The following is a 16,057-nucleotide window of genomic DNA, read 5'->3' as shown; positions in this document are numbered from 1 at the left end:
GCTAGCACTGAGCGCACGCTGGAGCCTTCCAGAAAACATCTCAACTTCGTTCCACAAGCACGTCTCGAGACGTTACCTTTCCGAGTCACTCTTTGAACGGCAGTGCACCTCAACCGCAATTCTGCAAAAACCGCCCGGGAGCTCCCAGGCTCCTCTTGCGGATCAGCCTGACCGCTCCCGTGACCGATTGTGTGAGCAAGCAACAACCCGAGTTCGACGCCGCAGGGAAACATTTGAATATCCTGCTCTTTTGCGCCTCCCGTGCGCCGCGCTTCGAGCTCGCCTATAACTAACAAGGGGCAAAAGGGTGTGCATGGTGAAGCCTTCACGGGATTCTGTTCTACATCCATGAACTGATGGCACCACGGTAGACTGGCTGGCGCCACTGTTCCACTGTGCGCCGTACAACCACTGCTGATCCGGCGCGCTGCAGTGCAGCGGAGGCCTCAGACGTCTCCGCCAAGAGGAAGGGCGCTGTGTTCGGCTGGCTGCTCATCCAGCAGCTGGATGTTTCCAACACCCGCCTCAGTTATCAAGCACCGGATTGTCGCCGGTGCTCCCGGGATGGCAAATAAATACCTTTAATCGGAGTTTGCCGCAGCCCAGAAACACTGCTGCCACAAGAGCCACCGTAGTACAGTCATTTTTCAACAGGTCACAAGCAACACAGGCCACGCTTCCTCGGGTGCACGTGCCGGCTAGATAACCGGTCATCACGTCGCTGCGAGATGCCAGTGAAACCGTTGGAACCTGGGCACCCACTTCCAGCACGACAGACTAGGCAGCTGACAGGATGACCCCCGCAGCGACCGTTCTTCCCCTGTCCCTGAGGATAATGCGAGAAAGGACCGATGTGGGGACGTCCTTGCCGTCCTGTTTCTCTGTCTTCACCTGCACGCACACGCTGCTCGCTGTCACAATTTCAACGAGACCCACCATCCCGCGCCCCAGAGCAGCGCACGCGGATCGTTTCTCGCGCGTTGCTCCTTGTAACTCGCCAGTTCTTTTGTTTATCACCCCGGCGACTTTCCGAATGCTGCATGCGCACGTAAATGTGTGAATGTGAGCGACAAACTGCCTCCCCTGCACCAGCGGGAGGTCCGTTCCGAACACCATCACTCGGCACAGACAGACTGTTGCGACGGGCAGCGGATGTGCTCGAGCACACAAGACACTTCCGACGCCCACGTCGACCGCTCCCTGGCTGCCTTGATGGCACGCAGGAGCGAATACACCCCGTTCCACGAAGTCTCCGGCCTCACAGCTCTCAAGCGCCTCGCCGAAGGACACCAGGGAGCGACAGACCATGCGCGAGTCTCCAGGGAGTCCCACCACCGTGTCTCCCACGCGCAAGACACCTCGAACGATTTTGAAGGAGAGATGCAGGTCGGTGGAGGAGGCCGACGGCGACCACGCGTCCGCCACGCAGGCTGCGAGTGGCTCCGACAGAAGCCTCTGCCGATCGTCGCGCGTCCGCATCTGCAGCGCAAGCAAAGCTGTCGGTGGAGGTCTGAGACTGTTCAAGGTTTACTACACAGGAACGCAGAGCGGACGCTCTAAAGCATTCATATGCAGTCATCCTCTCAGATGATGGCCGGCGCGCGTACAACGTTCGCTCCGTGGAAGAACAACTCCACAGACTGACCCCAGTGTTGAACGCCGTATGTCGCTGCCGGACGCCCATCGAAATGGCTGCGGCTGTCCAGCCTTCACGGTTCCACCAATGGGATCTTATCTACCGCGCCAAGAAAGAGAGAAGCACCCGAGCTCGCACCGATGGCGTAGCCCGAGAGATGCTGTCTCTCAAGGGCTCTACCGGCATATCCGTATTTTTACTCAGGTATGTGTAGAGATATGTATGTTGATAACAACCTAGAGTGAGGAACATCGGGCACGTCCACACAGACGCACGCCAGCGCCTATATCTGCACATGCATAGGGACCTGACGGAATGGTTTGCAGCATCTCTGAATACCATTGGAAAAGACTGGTTCCTCTGCCGCACCAACCCGAGTGGTTGACCGACGTCTAGCGCAAAATTCGCTGCCCTGTGCAACAAAACGCGCGCCTCCTCTCCTGACACTCAGGGAGTAGTGTGGCTTCTGTAGTCTCTTTTGTGGAAGTTGGTGCGTTCACATGTGACTGCTCACAGCGTACCTCTACATTTTCGATTGCCTCCAGAACGGCCGGTCCTTTCCACCACTTGGCTAGAGCCTGCGCATGTTGCTCTCGCTCCTCAGCATCTGCGAGGCCTCTCAGATCTGGTTTCCTCTTTTTGCCCTCTGCGCGCGCCTTCTCGACTGCCTCGAGCGCCTTTGCGTTCACAACGTTGACTCCCCGAAACGCGGATATCGGAACAAACGAAATCTGGTCTGGTGCGCAGTTCATCTCCGGACCAACCATGTAGTCGCGGAGGCGCTCAACAGTCGTGCGGTAGATCTCCTCACTCCACCCCAGCTCGTCCATTTTGTTGAGCGCCACGACAAAGTGCTGGATCCCCAGACACCGTCCAATGAGAAGGTGCTCCTTCGTCTGCCCGCTGAAACCGACGTCAAAGCGCGCCGCGTCTACCACGAGGAGAGCGACATCGGCGAGAGCTGCGCCTGCATAGAGAATCGCAACAGATCGAGATCGAGAACTCTCCCGAGTGGACCGCCCACTGAGCATGCACAGACAAAACGCGGGACGTTGGTGTCTCCAGGAAGGACAGCTTCTGTGGCAGCCGTCAGCTAAAACAAATCTTCACGTCGGTTACCCAAGGATCGAATCCTGCAGTCTTTCCTAGTTCGTTTTGGTCAGGTCGCGCCTCGCTGCCGCCTTCCGAGCTGCAAGGCGCAGTGGAGGAAGGTCGAGCGATTGCCCGCCCGGAGTGCATGTACACCACATAATCACTGTACATACTTCTGCCTGAGGGAGGAGCCCAGTAGCCGTGCGAACCTTTTGAGTCGGAATCGTGCATAATGGGAGTTCGTGGCGCGTCCTTGACACCACACGGTGCGGGGGATTGCTGTCCGGGGTCAAGCATCCGTTTTCAAATTAAAAACACGAGTTCCCAATGTGCCAAGCCATCATCTAATGTCTGCCTGGGAAAAAGAAACACCCACTGACCCGTCCTCACCCCCCCGCAGCTAAGTCGGTGTAGGCAGTTGACTGATTCTACGTGACGGGCACCTGTGGCACACGCAGAACCATCTGAAGAGTGATTCGCGACAAACTGGTAGCCGTTTGCCTTTGTGGCCGAAAACGCCCACGCATATTCTCGTGAAACGAGGAATTTATCTCCATTCTCCCCTCCCCGAGCGCACGTCGCTCGACTGTTCAACACGTTACACCATTGAAACCCCGCAATGGCTTAAGGCGAAGAAGTCTGAAGAGAATTTCCGTACCTCCAAGCATGTTGCAAACGAATTCTCTGTGGCCCGGAGCATCTACAAGAGCGAGGCGCCGCCCAGTGTTTGGGGTGACGAGGACGCGCACACTGACATCAATGGTAACCCCTCGCTCTCTCTCATCCTCTCCTTCGTCGCACAACCACGCGAGGAAGAACGAGCCCTTGCCGGCTTCCCCGCTCATCTTCTTCATTTTCTGCACGACTTTCTCTTCCACTGTCCCTGTTGAAAGGAGCATTTGGCCGATGAGCGTCGACTTGCCCGCGTCGACGTGGCCAATGACTACCAAAGAGAGCGGCTCGGGGGTTCCCGGTGTACGTAGAGAGGACGGGGACGCGGAAGACAAAGCGTTAGTCCCGGACGAATGCACTAGCGGAGGCTTGGCCGGAGATGTTCCCGCAGAGGCACCGAGCAGGCCTGGGTTTGGTGCGCATGCTTCCTGGGAAGCAGCGCCTGTCCCTGTTCCAGAGGCGCCCGACTTCGAGTCGGTGCTCGCGGACTGTTGCGTTCCGGCGCCACGGCCACCACGCGTGGATTTCTCACCAGACCGAGAAGGCGTGTCCTTCGCGCCGAGAGGTGGAGTCGAGGACGCTTTCGTTGCAGGGACTCGGGTAGACGCTCCAGCAGGTGTAGATTTCTTCGCCTGTGTTGGAGTACAACGCGGCAGCGCTTCCGGTTCGTCATAGTCATCTTCATCCCAATATTCGTCGTCGTTATACCCCCATTCGTCTTCATCGTAGGCGACATTCTTCACACGCCGTCGCCCGCTCATCTTGCTCAGGCACTCTCAGAACCCGACGCGTGTTTTGTGGGCACCCCAAGCAAGGGCCAGGCGGTTGTGATCGATACTTTTCTCCAAGACGGCGAATCGGGTAGGCACGAGAGGAGCGCAAGGTTGTTTCGAGTCTCTGAGAAGGATAGGCGCGGGCTCTTCTGGAGTTTCCAGGTCGCTATGTATGCCTTCTGCGGCTGCGAACAGCTCGATACAGAGAAAAACGGTGGACGCGCGAAAGGAGGCAATGGACACCCGATCAAAACCATTGGAACTTGCGCGGGAAGAAGTGTCGAGGCCTGAAGAATCTTTTTTTTCGGGAAAAGGGGCCTTCTGAGTGTTTGAGCGTGGACGAAGAAGGCGTGGCAGCAAGCGACAGGGCTCTATGTTCCGGAAAGGATCCTTCACGCTGGAACAGGCTCTGGCGGTGCGGAAATCCTGCGAGCGACTCTCCTCTCGGGGCGGAAATCCTGAGAGCGACTCTCCTCTCGGGGCGGAAACCCTGATAACGACTCTCCTCTCGGTGCGGAAATCCTGAGAACGACTCTCCTCTCGGTGCGGAAATCCTGAGAACGACTCTCCTCTCGGGGCGGAACAGCCACGCGCAACGGACTGTCAGAGATATATGCGTGACGCGCGAGAGGCCGTAAGAGCCGCCCTCCTGGACAGTCCCCAACAGTCACGTGGAAGGCAGAGTGCAAGTGATTCGGAGCCCCGGCGTACACGGTTTGAAGTCAAGTGGTCAGCACATGGCGCCAGACAACAGAGTGCAAAAAAGCACTTCGAGGGAGCAGAGCAGGAGGAAAGGAACCGACGTCGGCTGACGAAAAAGAGAGGGAAGTGGAAGAGAGAGCGAGAACTTGTGGCGTGGAGGAGAAGAATCGATAACAACGTGCGAGGCCAAGTGTACGCAGGGAACGGGCAGCGACAGGCAATCCCAGGTAGAAAGATTCCAATGTCCCGTCCGAGACCAAGACAACCTGCAGTCGATCGCCTACCAGCACGCAAACGCGAAGAAAAAGTTCCTACTCTCTCTGTTTCGTTGGTCGTCTGTAGTCCCCTCCGTTGCAGAGACGTGAGTTTTGCATGCGCCCAGGCCATGCGCATGCAGGCCATTCCAGAACTGACAAAAGAAGCGACGAAACCGCCACAGTTTCCAAGGTGACCTGGCCCAAGAAAAGGCTGTACGTCTGCCCCGTTGTCCCTGGATTCTGGAGACACTTCTGCGGTTAAAGAGCGTTTCGAGTTGAAGGGAACATTTTGGGGATCCCTTCGTTTCTCTTGTTTCCGCGCCCCTCTCCAGACGAGCAACGCTGTCTGCCGTGCATGCGCCCCGTCTCCCTTGTGTTGACCGCAGCGGCTGTTTTTTATTTCCAGGCCGTCAGTGCCGAGATGGCATTGTTGCAAAAAGCTGCGTGTCCATGTTTTTCACGCCCGGCTCGATCTTTTTACCACTGGAAGGTCCACGAAAACGCGGGAGTTGCGGACTGCCGTGTGGTGATCAACCCTGCGGGCGCGGATTCTTACCTCTGAGTCTCGAGTCGACTGGAGCGGAGATCCGGCTCTGTTCGTCCGTTCCGCCTTCTGCCGTATGCGGACGGAAGTTCCTCTCTACCTATCATCTCTTCTTTTCTTCGTCCAAAAACGCGGTTCAAGCAGATCGGCCACAGCCAAGCTGCTCGAAGTTCCACAGGCCGTTCAGCCACCCGGTGGGGGGGCCAGGCTCTCTTGTTGAACTGTGCCGCGTTCTTCCTGCAGTGTTCTTCTCTTCAGTCCCCCACAGTGCAAGAGACAGTCGCATCTTTTTTCGTGAGAAGTGCAACGTCGCCAGAGACTTGGCCTCGAGTGAGCCTCACCAGACCGGGACACAGAGCAGTGGTTCAGACGGCGCTCCCGCGTCAAAAAGTAGGCAACGCACCCAAGGGGAACCCCCGCCTACCTGTAAGCTTCCCAGCGTTTTGGCTGATCATCGGAGTTGTGTCGGAGCCTGGTGTCTATCAAAGGTTAGGCTGTGGAGGCGTCGTTGCGGTCAGGGACTGCTCCCACCGTTGTGGATGAAGAGCAGAAATGGGCATGTGTGAAACTGAAGAACTCTCCCGTGTTTCCCTCTAGAATGGAGCAAAAGTGTCGGATGGTGGCCCCATTCAAAGGACGCAGGGAATAGTGTTTTTTGAAGGCTCATGTCTTTTTCCGGGCGTCGGCGACGCGCACGAAGTTCCAAAGAGGGTGGTCCCCCTCGATACGGCGACGTCCTTGCCGACCTTCGCGTCACCTCCCAGTCTCAAGCGCGAATCAACCGCTTAAGCGCTTCTTTAAATCTGTTTTCAACGACTGTCCCACCCACGGCGACAAGATACTCCTCAGGCTGTTCCAGGATCGACGTCGTGCAGATAAAAGCAGAGCGATATCCTGTCTAAATCGCGGTTACTTCTCTGAAGCCTGCCTTTTGCCCGCTCTTCTTCTTCAGTCTTGCCTTGAACTTTGAACTGCTCCGCGCTGTCCCCTACGGCGCTGAGATGGCAAGACGTGCTCGCTAGCGCGTACGATTAGCACCGCCTGAATGTAGCTGCTTCAAACCTCCTGTATGAACCGCGAGTCTTTGTTGGTGAGCCCTCGGTCGCTTGGTCCAGTCGCCAGATAGCCTCTCGCTTTTTTTTGTCGTGTCAGCTGACTGGGTTGCTGGTTTCGCCTGACTCCCCGAGGCGCCTTCCAGTTCGGCCTCCTGGCAGCCTGCTGCGGCGGACGGGCGGAGTCGTGGGGTCACGGTCTCCAGAGAGTGGAAAAGTGTGTTGCTCGGACGAAAAGGAAGACGGGACGGATCGCGAGCCGGCGGCGGGCGGTGGACATCTCTGAGGCGGGCCGAAAATGCCGGGAGAGTCCCTTTCCTCCGTGCCGGCAGCGGTGTTCGACGCTCCGAGCAGCGGAGACACGGGGCCGTTGGAAAGACAGGAAGAAAGCCGATTTTCAGTCCCTGGAGCAAGTGCGAGTCCCCAGTCTCGGTCTCCCTCTTCAGGCATTGGAGACGTTCGGGAGTCTCGCGGCGTGGAGCGAGTGGCAGGTCCGCCCGCAGCCTCCCGTGGCCAGCGGCATGACGAGAACGGGGGTCAATCTTCTTCACGATCACGTCTCGCGAAACTGCTGACAAGACTCTCCTCAGGCGGTGACCAGAACGTGCATGCGAGGCCGTCTGCGTTACCTCAGTTAGGTGCCGAAACGTCTGGATCTCCGCCCGAAAGCGATGCCACACACGCCCGGGAAGACAGCGCCGCCAGTTTGCATGCAGCCTCGCGTGTGTCTGAGGGTGTCTCCTCAACGTCAGTCGAAGCTCCATCTGCGTCTGGGCCCCAGACCTCCCACATTCCGCGGTTGCCATCCCAAGGCGGTGGCCTCGTGTCTCCGCCCTCAGCTTCGCCGCCCTTCGCTTCTCTGGAGACTCAAGGGAGTCCGTCTGAACCCCATCCGGAATCGCACCTTGCTGACGCGTTTAAAAACCGGTCCGCTGTCCACGGACACGGGATGGGCGGGGCGTATCCTGGCAGGCCTTCGAGAAGTGTCGAATCGTTTGTCGTCGACGTGCGGGGTCGATGGTTTTCCGAACCGAGTCACCGTCGGCGGGGCCAGAGAGCTGAGGGAGGCTCTAAGTCTCGACGGCATAGGCAGCCCCGCAATCCGGCAGGGCGGACAGGCGGGGACATGTCTGTTCCCCGAGGAGGCCCGGCGCTGGCGGGGACCAGTTTCGCCCACTCGGTCGCCTGCGCCGTTCCTTTCGTTCGTGCGCAAGACGGGGGCGCGGCTCTTGCTGCTGGGAAGTATGTAGTGAAACACAATGCATCAAAGGCTCTGCAGGCCTTGCGAGCTGTGCAGGCAGAGATCGACCGTGGAGAGCAACTCCATAACATGTTGGGAATTCAAAAGTATACGGAGGAACAGAAACTGAAGGAACTGGCGGCTGCGGAACCGGCCGAAGACTTCGCTGATCAGCTGACATGCGACTTGAAACTGCTCCGATACTACACCAACACGGAAGCGGAACTCGAACTGCGCGATAGGCGGGTGCGCCCAAAAATCCTAAAGGGGGAGGCTGCAGAAATGTTCACGCAGAGACCCAACTAGAAGGAAAAGCGGAGATGGGCGTCACGCGCCTGTCATTCCGGTGTTTGCCACTGTGCCAGGGAGAGGCCTCAGGCACGCAAGATGCAGAAGTCGAGGAGACACCGCCGCGGGAACCTGTTTTTTGTGTATGCCGGCGCTGAGCGGGAGGAGAGCCGGTATATACGGAGAGTCACGCGTCCCCGGATCTGCGGATGCTACCACCATTCGATGCACGGGCCGCTGACTTCCTAAACCTGCCTTTGTCTTTTCAGGCACGAGCCTTCATCTATTCCCCGCTTGCGCAGATCGTCATGGCCGTGATCATCATTTTCAATGTTATCTTCCTTGGCTTCTCCACGCTCGAAGTTTCTTCCCGGGAATATATATGGGACGACACTCAGGTAAGGCGATGCCCAAGATATTTCGTGTCTGTTTTCTGCGTCCTTCAAAAAACAACGGCGGGTTTGTTTCTGCAAAGTGTGCCGGGGATTTCCGGAGGCGTTTAACGCGCCTGGTGCCGTCGTGAGGGTCAGTTCCGGTACATCTCTGCTCAAAGAGGTTCAGCCTCCCTGCCACTGCATCTTACGCTCGATGTCCAGGGCAGTCAACCGGATGGGCCGGAACACAAGCGTTCCGCGCTCCGGGGGACACCATTTGCCGGCAGCGTCTCACCGGAGGCGAGAAAGAATTGGGGTGAAGCAGGGCCCTTGCGTTTCCCTTTTCAGTCCAGTGTACACTCGTAGCCGTGGGAACGCCCAGCGGAACCGTTTCAGCACTGGCTCGGGTCTCACGTGTGTCATCCCGATGTGTCTGCCTGCAGGAAAGCTTGAAGCTAAAGCGTGACGCACCCCTTTTCGTAGCGCTGTGTAGTCTTAACTGTTTTTTCGCACTTGCCTTCTTCGTGGAAATGGTGCTCCGGGTTAAATGCGACGGGTTGGCGCACTTCCACGATTTCGTCAACGTCATGGATTTCGTCAATGCATGGTTTGGGGTTGCCGACCTCTTTATTGTCTCCATCGGCTTCTTCCAGAAAGTCGAAAACGGTGTCTTCAACTCCGTTGTCGCTCTCCTCAAGGTACGCGCACGCGACTCCGTGGCCATTCGCTGCCCGCCGCAACTGCGCCTGTCAAAGTCTGTAGAGGAAAGCACGCACCGTGCAGAGGTGTCCGACTCGAGGCGGTCAACAGCTCTCTTGTCTCCTCCGCATCTGTAGGGAACAAGTGCGCAGGCTTGGGGCAAGAACGCGCGCCCGCGCGTCAGGCACGCAGCTTGGACGCACGTGCGTGCTTTGTGAGCCTTCTTCGTATCTTGGGCAGCGAGCCTTTTTTTGGACACCTTCCACTTACTTCAGAAGTCCACTCGGCAACTCTCGGGAAACCGTGGACAGGGTACACGCTTTGCAGAGACTGTGCGCCTGTCCTAGTCAGGGGGTGGACGCCTTATGCGCTGCCCCTGACAGTGTGTCGCGGCCACCGTTCCGGAGCTGTGAGTACTACACATGGGAGTGTGCGCCCTCAAGAAGCGGCTTCTCGCATGGCTGGGTCGCCGATCGGCTTGTCTTTATCGCCGTGGGTGCTCCGGGGCTGAGCCACCCAGATGCAACGGACTCTCCCGTGGACTCTGGTCTCGGCTGCTGTCGAAACGAACGCTGAGCGGGTTCCGCTGTGTGCCGCAGGAGAGGCCAGGGCTTTGCCGCTTCCCGAGTCACTTTGTTTCGCGGCGCCAAACGAGGTGTTTGGACTCCGATCCAATCCGTACGGCGTTGCATCCCTGCATTTCTGTCGATCTTCGTGTGTGCACGTCGTTTGTCTTTTTTCAGCTGGCTCGGTTGTTGCGCGTTCTGAGATTCATACGCATCTTGAAGTCTTTCCTTCCGATGCGTGTGCTGGTGGAAGGAATGGAGTCGTCCTTCTTTTCCCTCCTTTACGCTGCATCGTTCTTCCTTATCTTCATCTACGGCTTCGCCGTCTTCTTCACCACCGCCTTCGGCTTCGTAAGCGTTCCCTGCCGAGTCAGCCGCGCTGCTCTCTCTCACTGCGTTGCTGCCGTCCAGGCGTCCTCCCTGGGAAGGCTGCTAGTTGTGTACCCAGCTCCACTGCGGTGTTGGCGTGCTGCTGACGAATGCTCTTTGGGAAGCCGGTGACTGGGCGAGTGTGGCGAAGAATCGAAAGAAAGACAGGAACCTACCGCACGGAAAGGACGAAGCGTCGCTAGACGCGCGAATGTGTGCGAGAAGAAACACGTGGCGAGAGAATGGAGATTCAAGAAGATCCGACAGGGTGGAGCTCACCCACGAGAACATCGAATGGAGGGGACCGGAAGAGACGCGCATATAAAGTAGCAAAGACAACAAGCATCTGACGAGTCCACCGCGTCGTGGGGTTCCCCCCTCGATCCCAGTGACGATGTGCCTGTCGCGGCCCGCAACCCGTTTCCGGTGGAAAGGCGATGCTGCGTGTGCGCCCTGGGTATCTCCGCAGACTGCCGAGGTCAAGGAATACTGGGGCGACCTTTTCACTTCAATGTACACGTTGTTCCTCATTCTAACCATGACAAGTAAGTCTCCCGAACACTCTTGTCCACAGAGAGGCGATCACGGGGCGTCAGTTGCGTGCGAAGCTCAAGGGTGTTGAGGGAAAAGGCGGAGGCGAATAACGCCGAGCCTTGGGAAGGAAAGGAGAGCGACGGCTCGGGTGCCTTGCTCTTTTCCACGGATTGCTGGGTCGTTCCAATCGCGCTGCCTATTGTCTGATCACCGCGCAAACACCTGAGAAAGGTCTTGCGTCACCAGTTGTCAGCGCCAGGTCCTCTTCGCTCTGCTAGAGCCTAGGGCACCTGAAGTGGAGCATATCTGTAGAGCATCTAGAACCTTTCTCTGTGTTTTTGTGCGAGCACGGACGTCAAAGCTGTTGTTTGGTGGCTTGGCTTGGCTTGAAATTCATGCATCCGTGGGAGCAACGCAAGACGGCTGATTCGGAGTGTTTCGTTCCAGGGTTGGCCAGAGTCGTAGAGGGAAAGTCAGCGTCCTTTTTGGATGACCTTTTTCCTGTTTTGAATTGTGGGGCTGCCGTGGTGTTTCCACCAGACTGGAACGAGATCGCGCAGCGCACGTCCGTCCACTTCACCTGGGCGAAGCTGGCAATCATTATGTACACCATTTTCTCCTACTTTGTTCTCTTCAACGTAGTCACAGGTGAGGGGTATCAACAGGCCGACACCCGGAGCAACTCTGTGGACTCCCATGGGGGCGGTCATTCGTGCGGAGGTGGAGACCGATTCTGTCGTCCTTCAAACTCTCAGCCAGACTGTGTTGTGGTATGGTGGAGATTCAGACATCCAGATGTGTGTCTTGTGTTCCTTGTTCTTGTGATATCTCGCATGGCTCGAGGACCTGTCCTCGTTCGGACGCTGGTGATGGGGGAGACTCTCGGGGCATCGCAGAGGGCGCCTTACCGTTCGTGTTTCTTTTCAAACGTCAGGCTGCCCACGTTTGCTTTCGTTCTTGCCGGACCTTCTTGCTGTTTAAAACTTCTTCTATGAGGCAATCTCCCTTTCCCCTCGATGGCCTAGACCCGTTCACGTGTACGGCTACTCCGTGTCGCCGCCTGGAACGGTCGAAACTGTATGTCTGACGGAATATTTCGCCGTCAAAAAAAAACAGTCCTTTCTCTGTTGATTCTTTCCACCGTTGGAACCGTTTGTAGGACCTGTTCGGGTTCCAGCTTTGTCTCTTTTCGTGCGTCGGACCCGGGACGGAGTGCGGGTGTGACTTGGAGCGAAAGAACCCGCCGTCGATCTCCTTGTGTTGGCAGCCGTTATCGTGGAGGCGTTTTCAACAACAGCTGGTCGCTTGGAGGACGAGGCCTCGCATTTCTCCATGTTTACGGATTTCCAAGTGAACGAACAGCGCTTTGAAAGTGCCATGGCGGCTGCCCAGCTTCTCCGAAATCGTCGCGGCGAGGTGACTTCGCTCCGGCCTTCCAGTGAATGTAGCGGTCGCCGTAAGAACGTTTCTTCCTCGGGTCTCCGTCTGGGTGCTGAAGGAAACAGCCCTCCGAAGGGCGAGGAGAACAACAGCTGCCGCCAACAAGGGACACCGAGGTCGGTGGGACCGGTCGACAGCACTTCAAAGGTAAGGGCTGCCTGCGTCCAGAAGCAAGCGCGTGTTCGTGGGCAAAAAGCAGTTCCTGCAGTGTTTCGTGCTTCTTCGGCGTGTGATGGGAAATGCAGGGGCCCCACCAAGGAAGCTTTGAATGCCCGCGCACTGAGGCAGCTACGGAAGAAAGAACGCAACCCGGCGAAGGCGGCGCGTTTCCGAGTAAGGCGCCAGGAAAGTCAGCACAACAGCGGCGGACGAGAAGCCGCCTGGGATCCCTCAGGACCGCTTTGACGATAAAACGTCGAAGCGCGCGACAGTCCACTGCTCAAGAAGCAACTTCTCAGAGACACGAGGACGAGTGCCTTCTGGTGCGGTCGCCCTCATTTGGCCCGACAGTAGTCAGTGGTGCCTCTGGTGCAGACTGTAGCCGAGGTCCTGACGCGGACAGCGATGGGAAATTACAAAGCATTGCGGAGAGTCCACACGGCACTGAATCCCCGTCGCTTGAACCGTTTCTGTCCTCGACAGCCGCACACACGTTGTCACCACCTGAGGCTGAGCGACCTACGGAGCGAAGCCGGGTTGTCGGCGAGCCGGCCCGAGAGCCTGGGGCGCTAAACGGGGAAGGACCATCTTCCTTTCTCTCCTCGCAGCTTAGTGCAGCTTCCCGGGAGGACACTGCTTCGAGAGGCTTCAGAGGGCAGCACAGTTGGGGGAGGTCGGAGCGGGGATGGGACATAGCGAGCGTGGACGACGATTTCCCGTGTGCTTGGCGAGCAAACAGCATGCGGCGACGCCTGAGACCGAACCGGGATGACTCAACGTTTTCCGAAAGCAAAGTGTCGCTAGTCCCGAATACTCTCGATGAGGCTTTCCTCGACGTTGCCCCTGACAGCCCTTATCTCGATCTGGCCCGCAGTCACCCGCTGCAGATTCTTGGAGAAAGGCGAGTCCAACTGGCCATGCGAGTAAGGCGGTCGCCCGTTGAACGGGGCATATAACCAGGCTGGTAACGGTTTCTGACCACTTCCTGAGGTGTCGACAAAGCCTCCAAGTTCTCGTGGCAGAGGACGAGATTGTGCGGGGAGCAGCAACGCGCTGGAGCATCTCGCAACCCAGTACACAAGCAATCGACAATCTGGGGAAAGGCAGCGAGAACGACGGGAGTTCTGTTCTCGCTGAGAAGTATTTTAAAGATCTTTTCCTGTTCTCGCCGCAGTTGAACAGTCTATACGGGCGCCTTCTTTTGTCTGCAGACGTCTGAATGAGGGATTAAAGGCGTGTGGAAGAGTCAGCACCGGTTGCGGAGTTCGTAGATGTCCACGTCGTTGCAGAAAGCGGGTTCCTTGTGTCCATCTCATTGGTGTTTTGTGCGCGGCACAGACTGGAACACAGCACGATTTTGTCCTGATGCTCTTTTTGCTTATGTCATTCTCTTCCGAGCGATCCATGATGTCGGCGCCATGCAGTTGCTTTGTTTTCGAGTTCGGGCGACGGCTTTCCAAACTGTTTTATACTGTTCTCTGGTGGTGCTTCTCTGTTCAGAAATGTGGAATCTCGTATATCCAGGCGTACGATTGCCTCACGATTCTTGTGCAGAAGGGTTTTGAAGAGATTACAGGTAAGGTTCGACCAGAGGAACTACGCGGCTCGATCGGCGCGCCCGTGGTGCACTGGGGAGAAGCTCGACGGGAATTCTAGGGGACTTGACAGGTCGAGATAGTGTCAGAAGTTTTTCCCTGTGAGGCGCACTGCCAGAGGGTCACTTTAAATGCGAGATGCAGAAATCAGTGACAAACCGTACAAGGATTAATAATGTCCATCTGTGCATCTAAGTTGATACTCAATTATATATTTTAGACGCTAACTTCCCGGCTATCAGTGTTGATATCTGCGTTTTGTTTTGTCCATTTCTTCTGGCACCTGCGGTCCAGTTCCAGGTTTTCTGACGTGCTGCAAACGCGTCAGCGGTACGCCAACTGCTCGTCAACTGTTCCTCCTTGAACTCGACCTCGAACGAGCCCTACGCCATCTTGACAATAAAACTTCACGGATCTACCTTCTATTGAAGGTACTGGCGCGGCATCAAGGCCTGCATGGTGTCGATACCGATTCTGTACAGCTGTCTGCCACGTCCACAAGGTATATGTTCGACTGATATTAGTCGTATGGTTCATAACACGAGACTGTTTATAGTACGACTCAGTCAGTCTTCACCAGATCTGTTTTGTCTAGGTTCACCTACGACGTTCACGCTTACTTTTGCCCACATATCAAAAGAGAGAGGCGTGAATTCAGTGCGTGTTCCCATCGGCTGCTTGACGAGACTGCCGCCTGCAATCCGCTTCGACCTTCCTAGGTCAAAACCAACTGGGCGACGACCTGCAGAACTTGACTCCAGACTAATCCTCTTTTTGGTTAACTGTGTGTCAACGCTGTCCGATAATCGAGCCCCTGGTTCGTCGGGATGGGCTGTGCCGTAGGTCAATGTATCTGAGCCCTATGCTCTTCGCAACAAAGGGAGTTTTTTCGTTGATTCCTTCGGCAGCCGCAGCTGCGACAGACGTGCCGTTTCCGTGTTCGTATCAGGTAGTAAAACGGGGTTTCCCCATGTGTTGCAGATGGTATTTGCCTGTGCATACGCGTGTGGGTTCGAGCGCCACAGAGGGAGTATTGTTGTGACTGAATACCTCGGACTACGTAACATTTATCCGAGATAAAGGTACCTCTCTGGTTACTGGAGGGTGTGTTCCCCACTTGCTGGCTTTCTGGTTTACAACGCTGAGCTACCCACTTAGCAGGTAATGTTCTGTGCAGTTTCACGCCTTTCTTACGTACTGGTACTCCACCTGGCCGGCGACTGTATGTACACCCGAGTTTCTTCTGAGGAGGCAACTGGACGTGTATTGATTCGCTGGTAGAGGCAGCCATGTGATCCAGGCAGTAGCTTGCTAATGATGCCAGAGGTTGAAGCCTCAGTAAAGAACTAGAGGTTAAGTCGGCAAGAGAGTTCCACCACCTCCGTGGGACCGTTACTGCGTGTCGCATTCTGCTCGAGTGTGTTCTAGTTAGTTACAATGCATTTCTTGCGTCTTCCTCTCTGGTGGCGGCCCCAGTGGGGGGGAACTTCCTGTACGCTTGAGATGTAGTAAGCTGTCGTGGAACCCCTTTATGTTAGGCACGGCAGGTGAACACATTCGGTAAAGTTAGATTGGGGGGGGGGGGGGGGGGCAGGATTCCGATCAGACACGAAAACTTGTTAACATAGAAAAGCGGATGTCGGCTTCATGCATCGACTGAAGCGTGGCTGTTGCCTCACCCCGCTGAATGCTGGCCACCAGTCCAGCCCCGCCGCTCTTTGGCTGGCAAGGAACAGAGCACGCCCGAATATTCCAGTGTCGTGCATCTCGGGGGCATGCCTTCGTGATGAGTCGGGCTTAATCTTGTTTCAAATATATAGAACCGTTGGCGGCTACAGGCCGCTGTGAAAAGCGACATGTTCGCCCGGTGCCACGGGTATATTTTAAAGGACTGTACGGGAGCCTCCCTTTGGCTATGTGCCAGGCAGGTAGACAGGACATTTGCTGCTGTCCAAACTCCCCCCCTCGCGCTCAAGGCAGCGAAGAAATGTGTAGCTGCTGCGGAGGTCAAACCACTCCTGACAAGAACGTTTTGCGGCAAACGCCATCTCCAACTCACTGGACT

At 56.6% G+C, this 16,057-nt stretch overlaps 2 protein-coding genes across 2 annotated transcripts; one reads left to right on the top strand and one right to left on the bottom strand.

Annotated features, from left to right (window-relative positions):
* Positions 1-777: 777 nt before the first annotated feature.
* NCLIV_005470 (putative elongation factor 1-alpha) lies at positions 778-4,161 on the bottom strand (the record flags this gene model as incomplete). Its single annotated transcript, XM_003880057.1, has 3 exons — positions 778-1,479; positions 2,158-2,603; positions 3,387-4,161. The coding sequence occupies 3 exons, from the start codon at positions 4,159-4,161 to the stop codon at positions 778-780; spliced, it is 1,923 nt and encodes a 640-aa protein (XP_003880106.1).
* Positions 4,162-7,026: 2,865 nt separating this feature from the next.
* On the top strand, positions 7,027-14,758 carry NCLIV_005460 (hypothetical protein; the record flags this gene model as incomplete). Its single annotated transcript, XM_003880056.1, has 10 exons — positions 7,027-8,214; positions 8,526-8,654; positions 9,074-9,328; positions 10,073-10,246; positions 10,734-10,809; positions 11,339-11,446; positions 12,066-12,385; positions 13,006-13,320; positions 13,898-13,973; positions 14,712-14,758. The coding sequence occupies 10 exons, from the start codon at positions 7,027-7,029 to the stop codon at positions 14,756-14,758; spliced, it is 2,688 nt and encodes an 895-aa protein (XP_003880105.1).
* Between the last annotated feature and the right edge of the window lie 1,299 nt (positions 14,759-16,057).

This window comes from Neospora caninum, chromosome II, assembly GCF_000208865.1.
Source record: "Neospora caninum Liverpool complete genome, chromosome II".
In the NCBI taxonomy this organism is placed as follows: Eukaryota; Apicomplexa; class Conoidasida; order Eucoccidiorida; family Sarcocystidae; genus Neospora; species Neospora caninum.
Note: the sequence above shows the minus strand (reverse complement) of the source record. Positions and strands in the feature narration are given on the sequence as shown.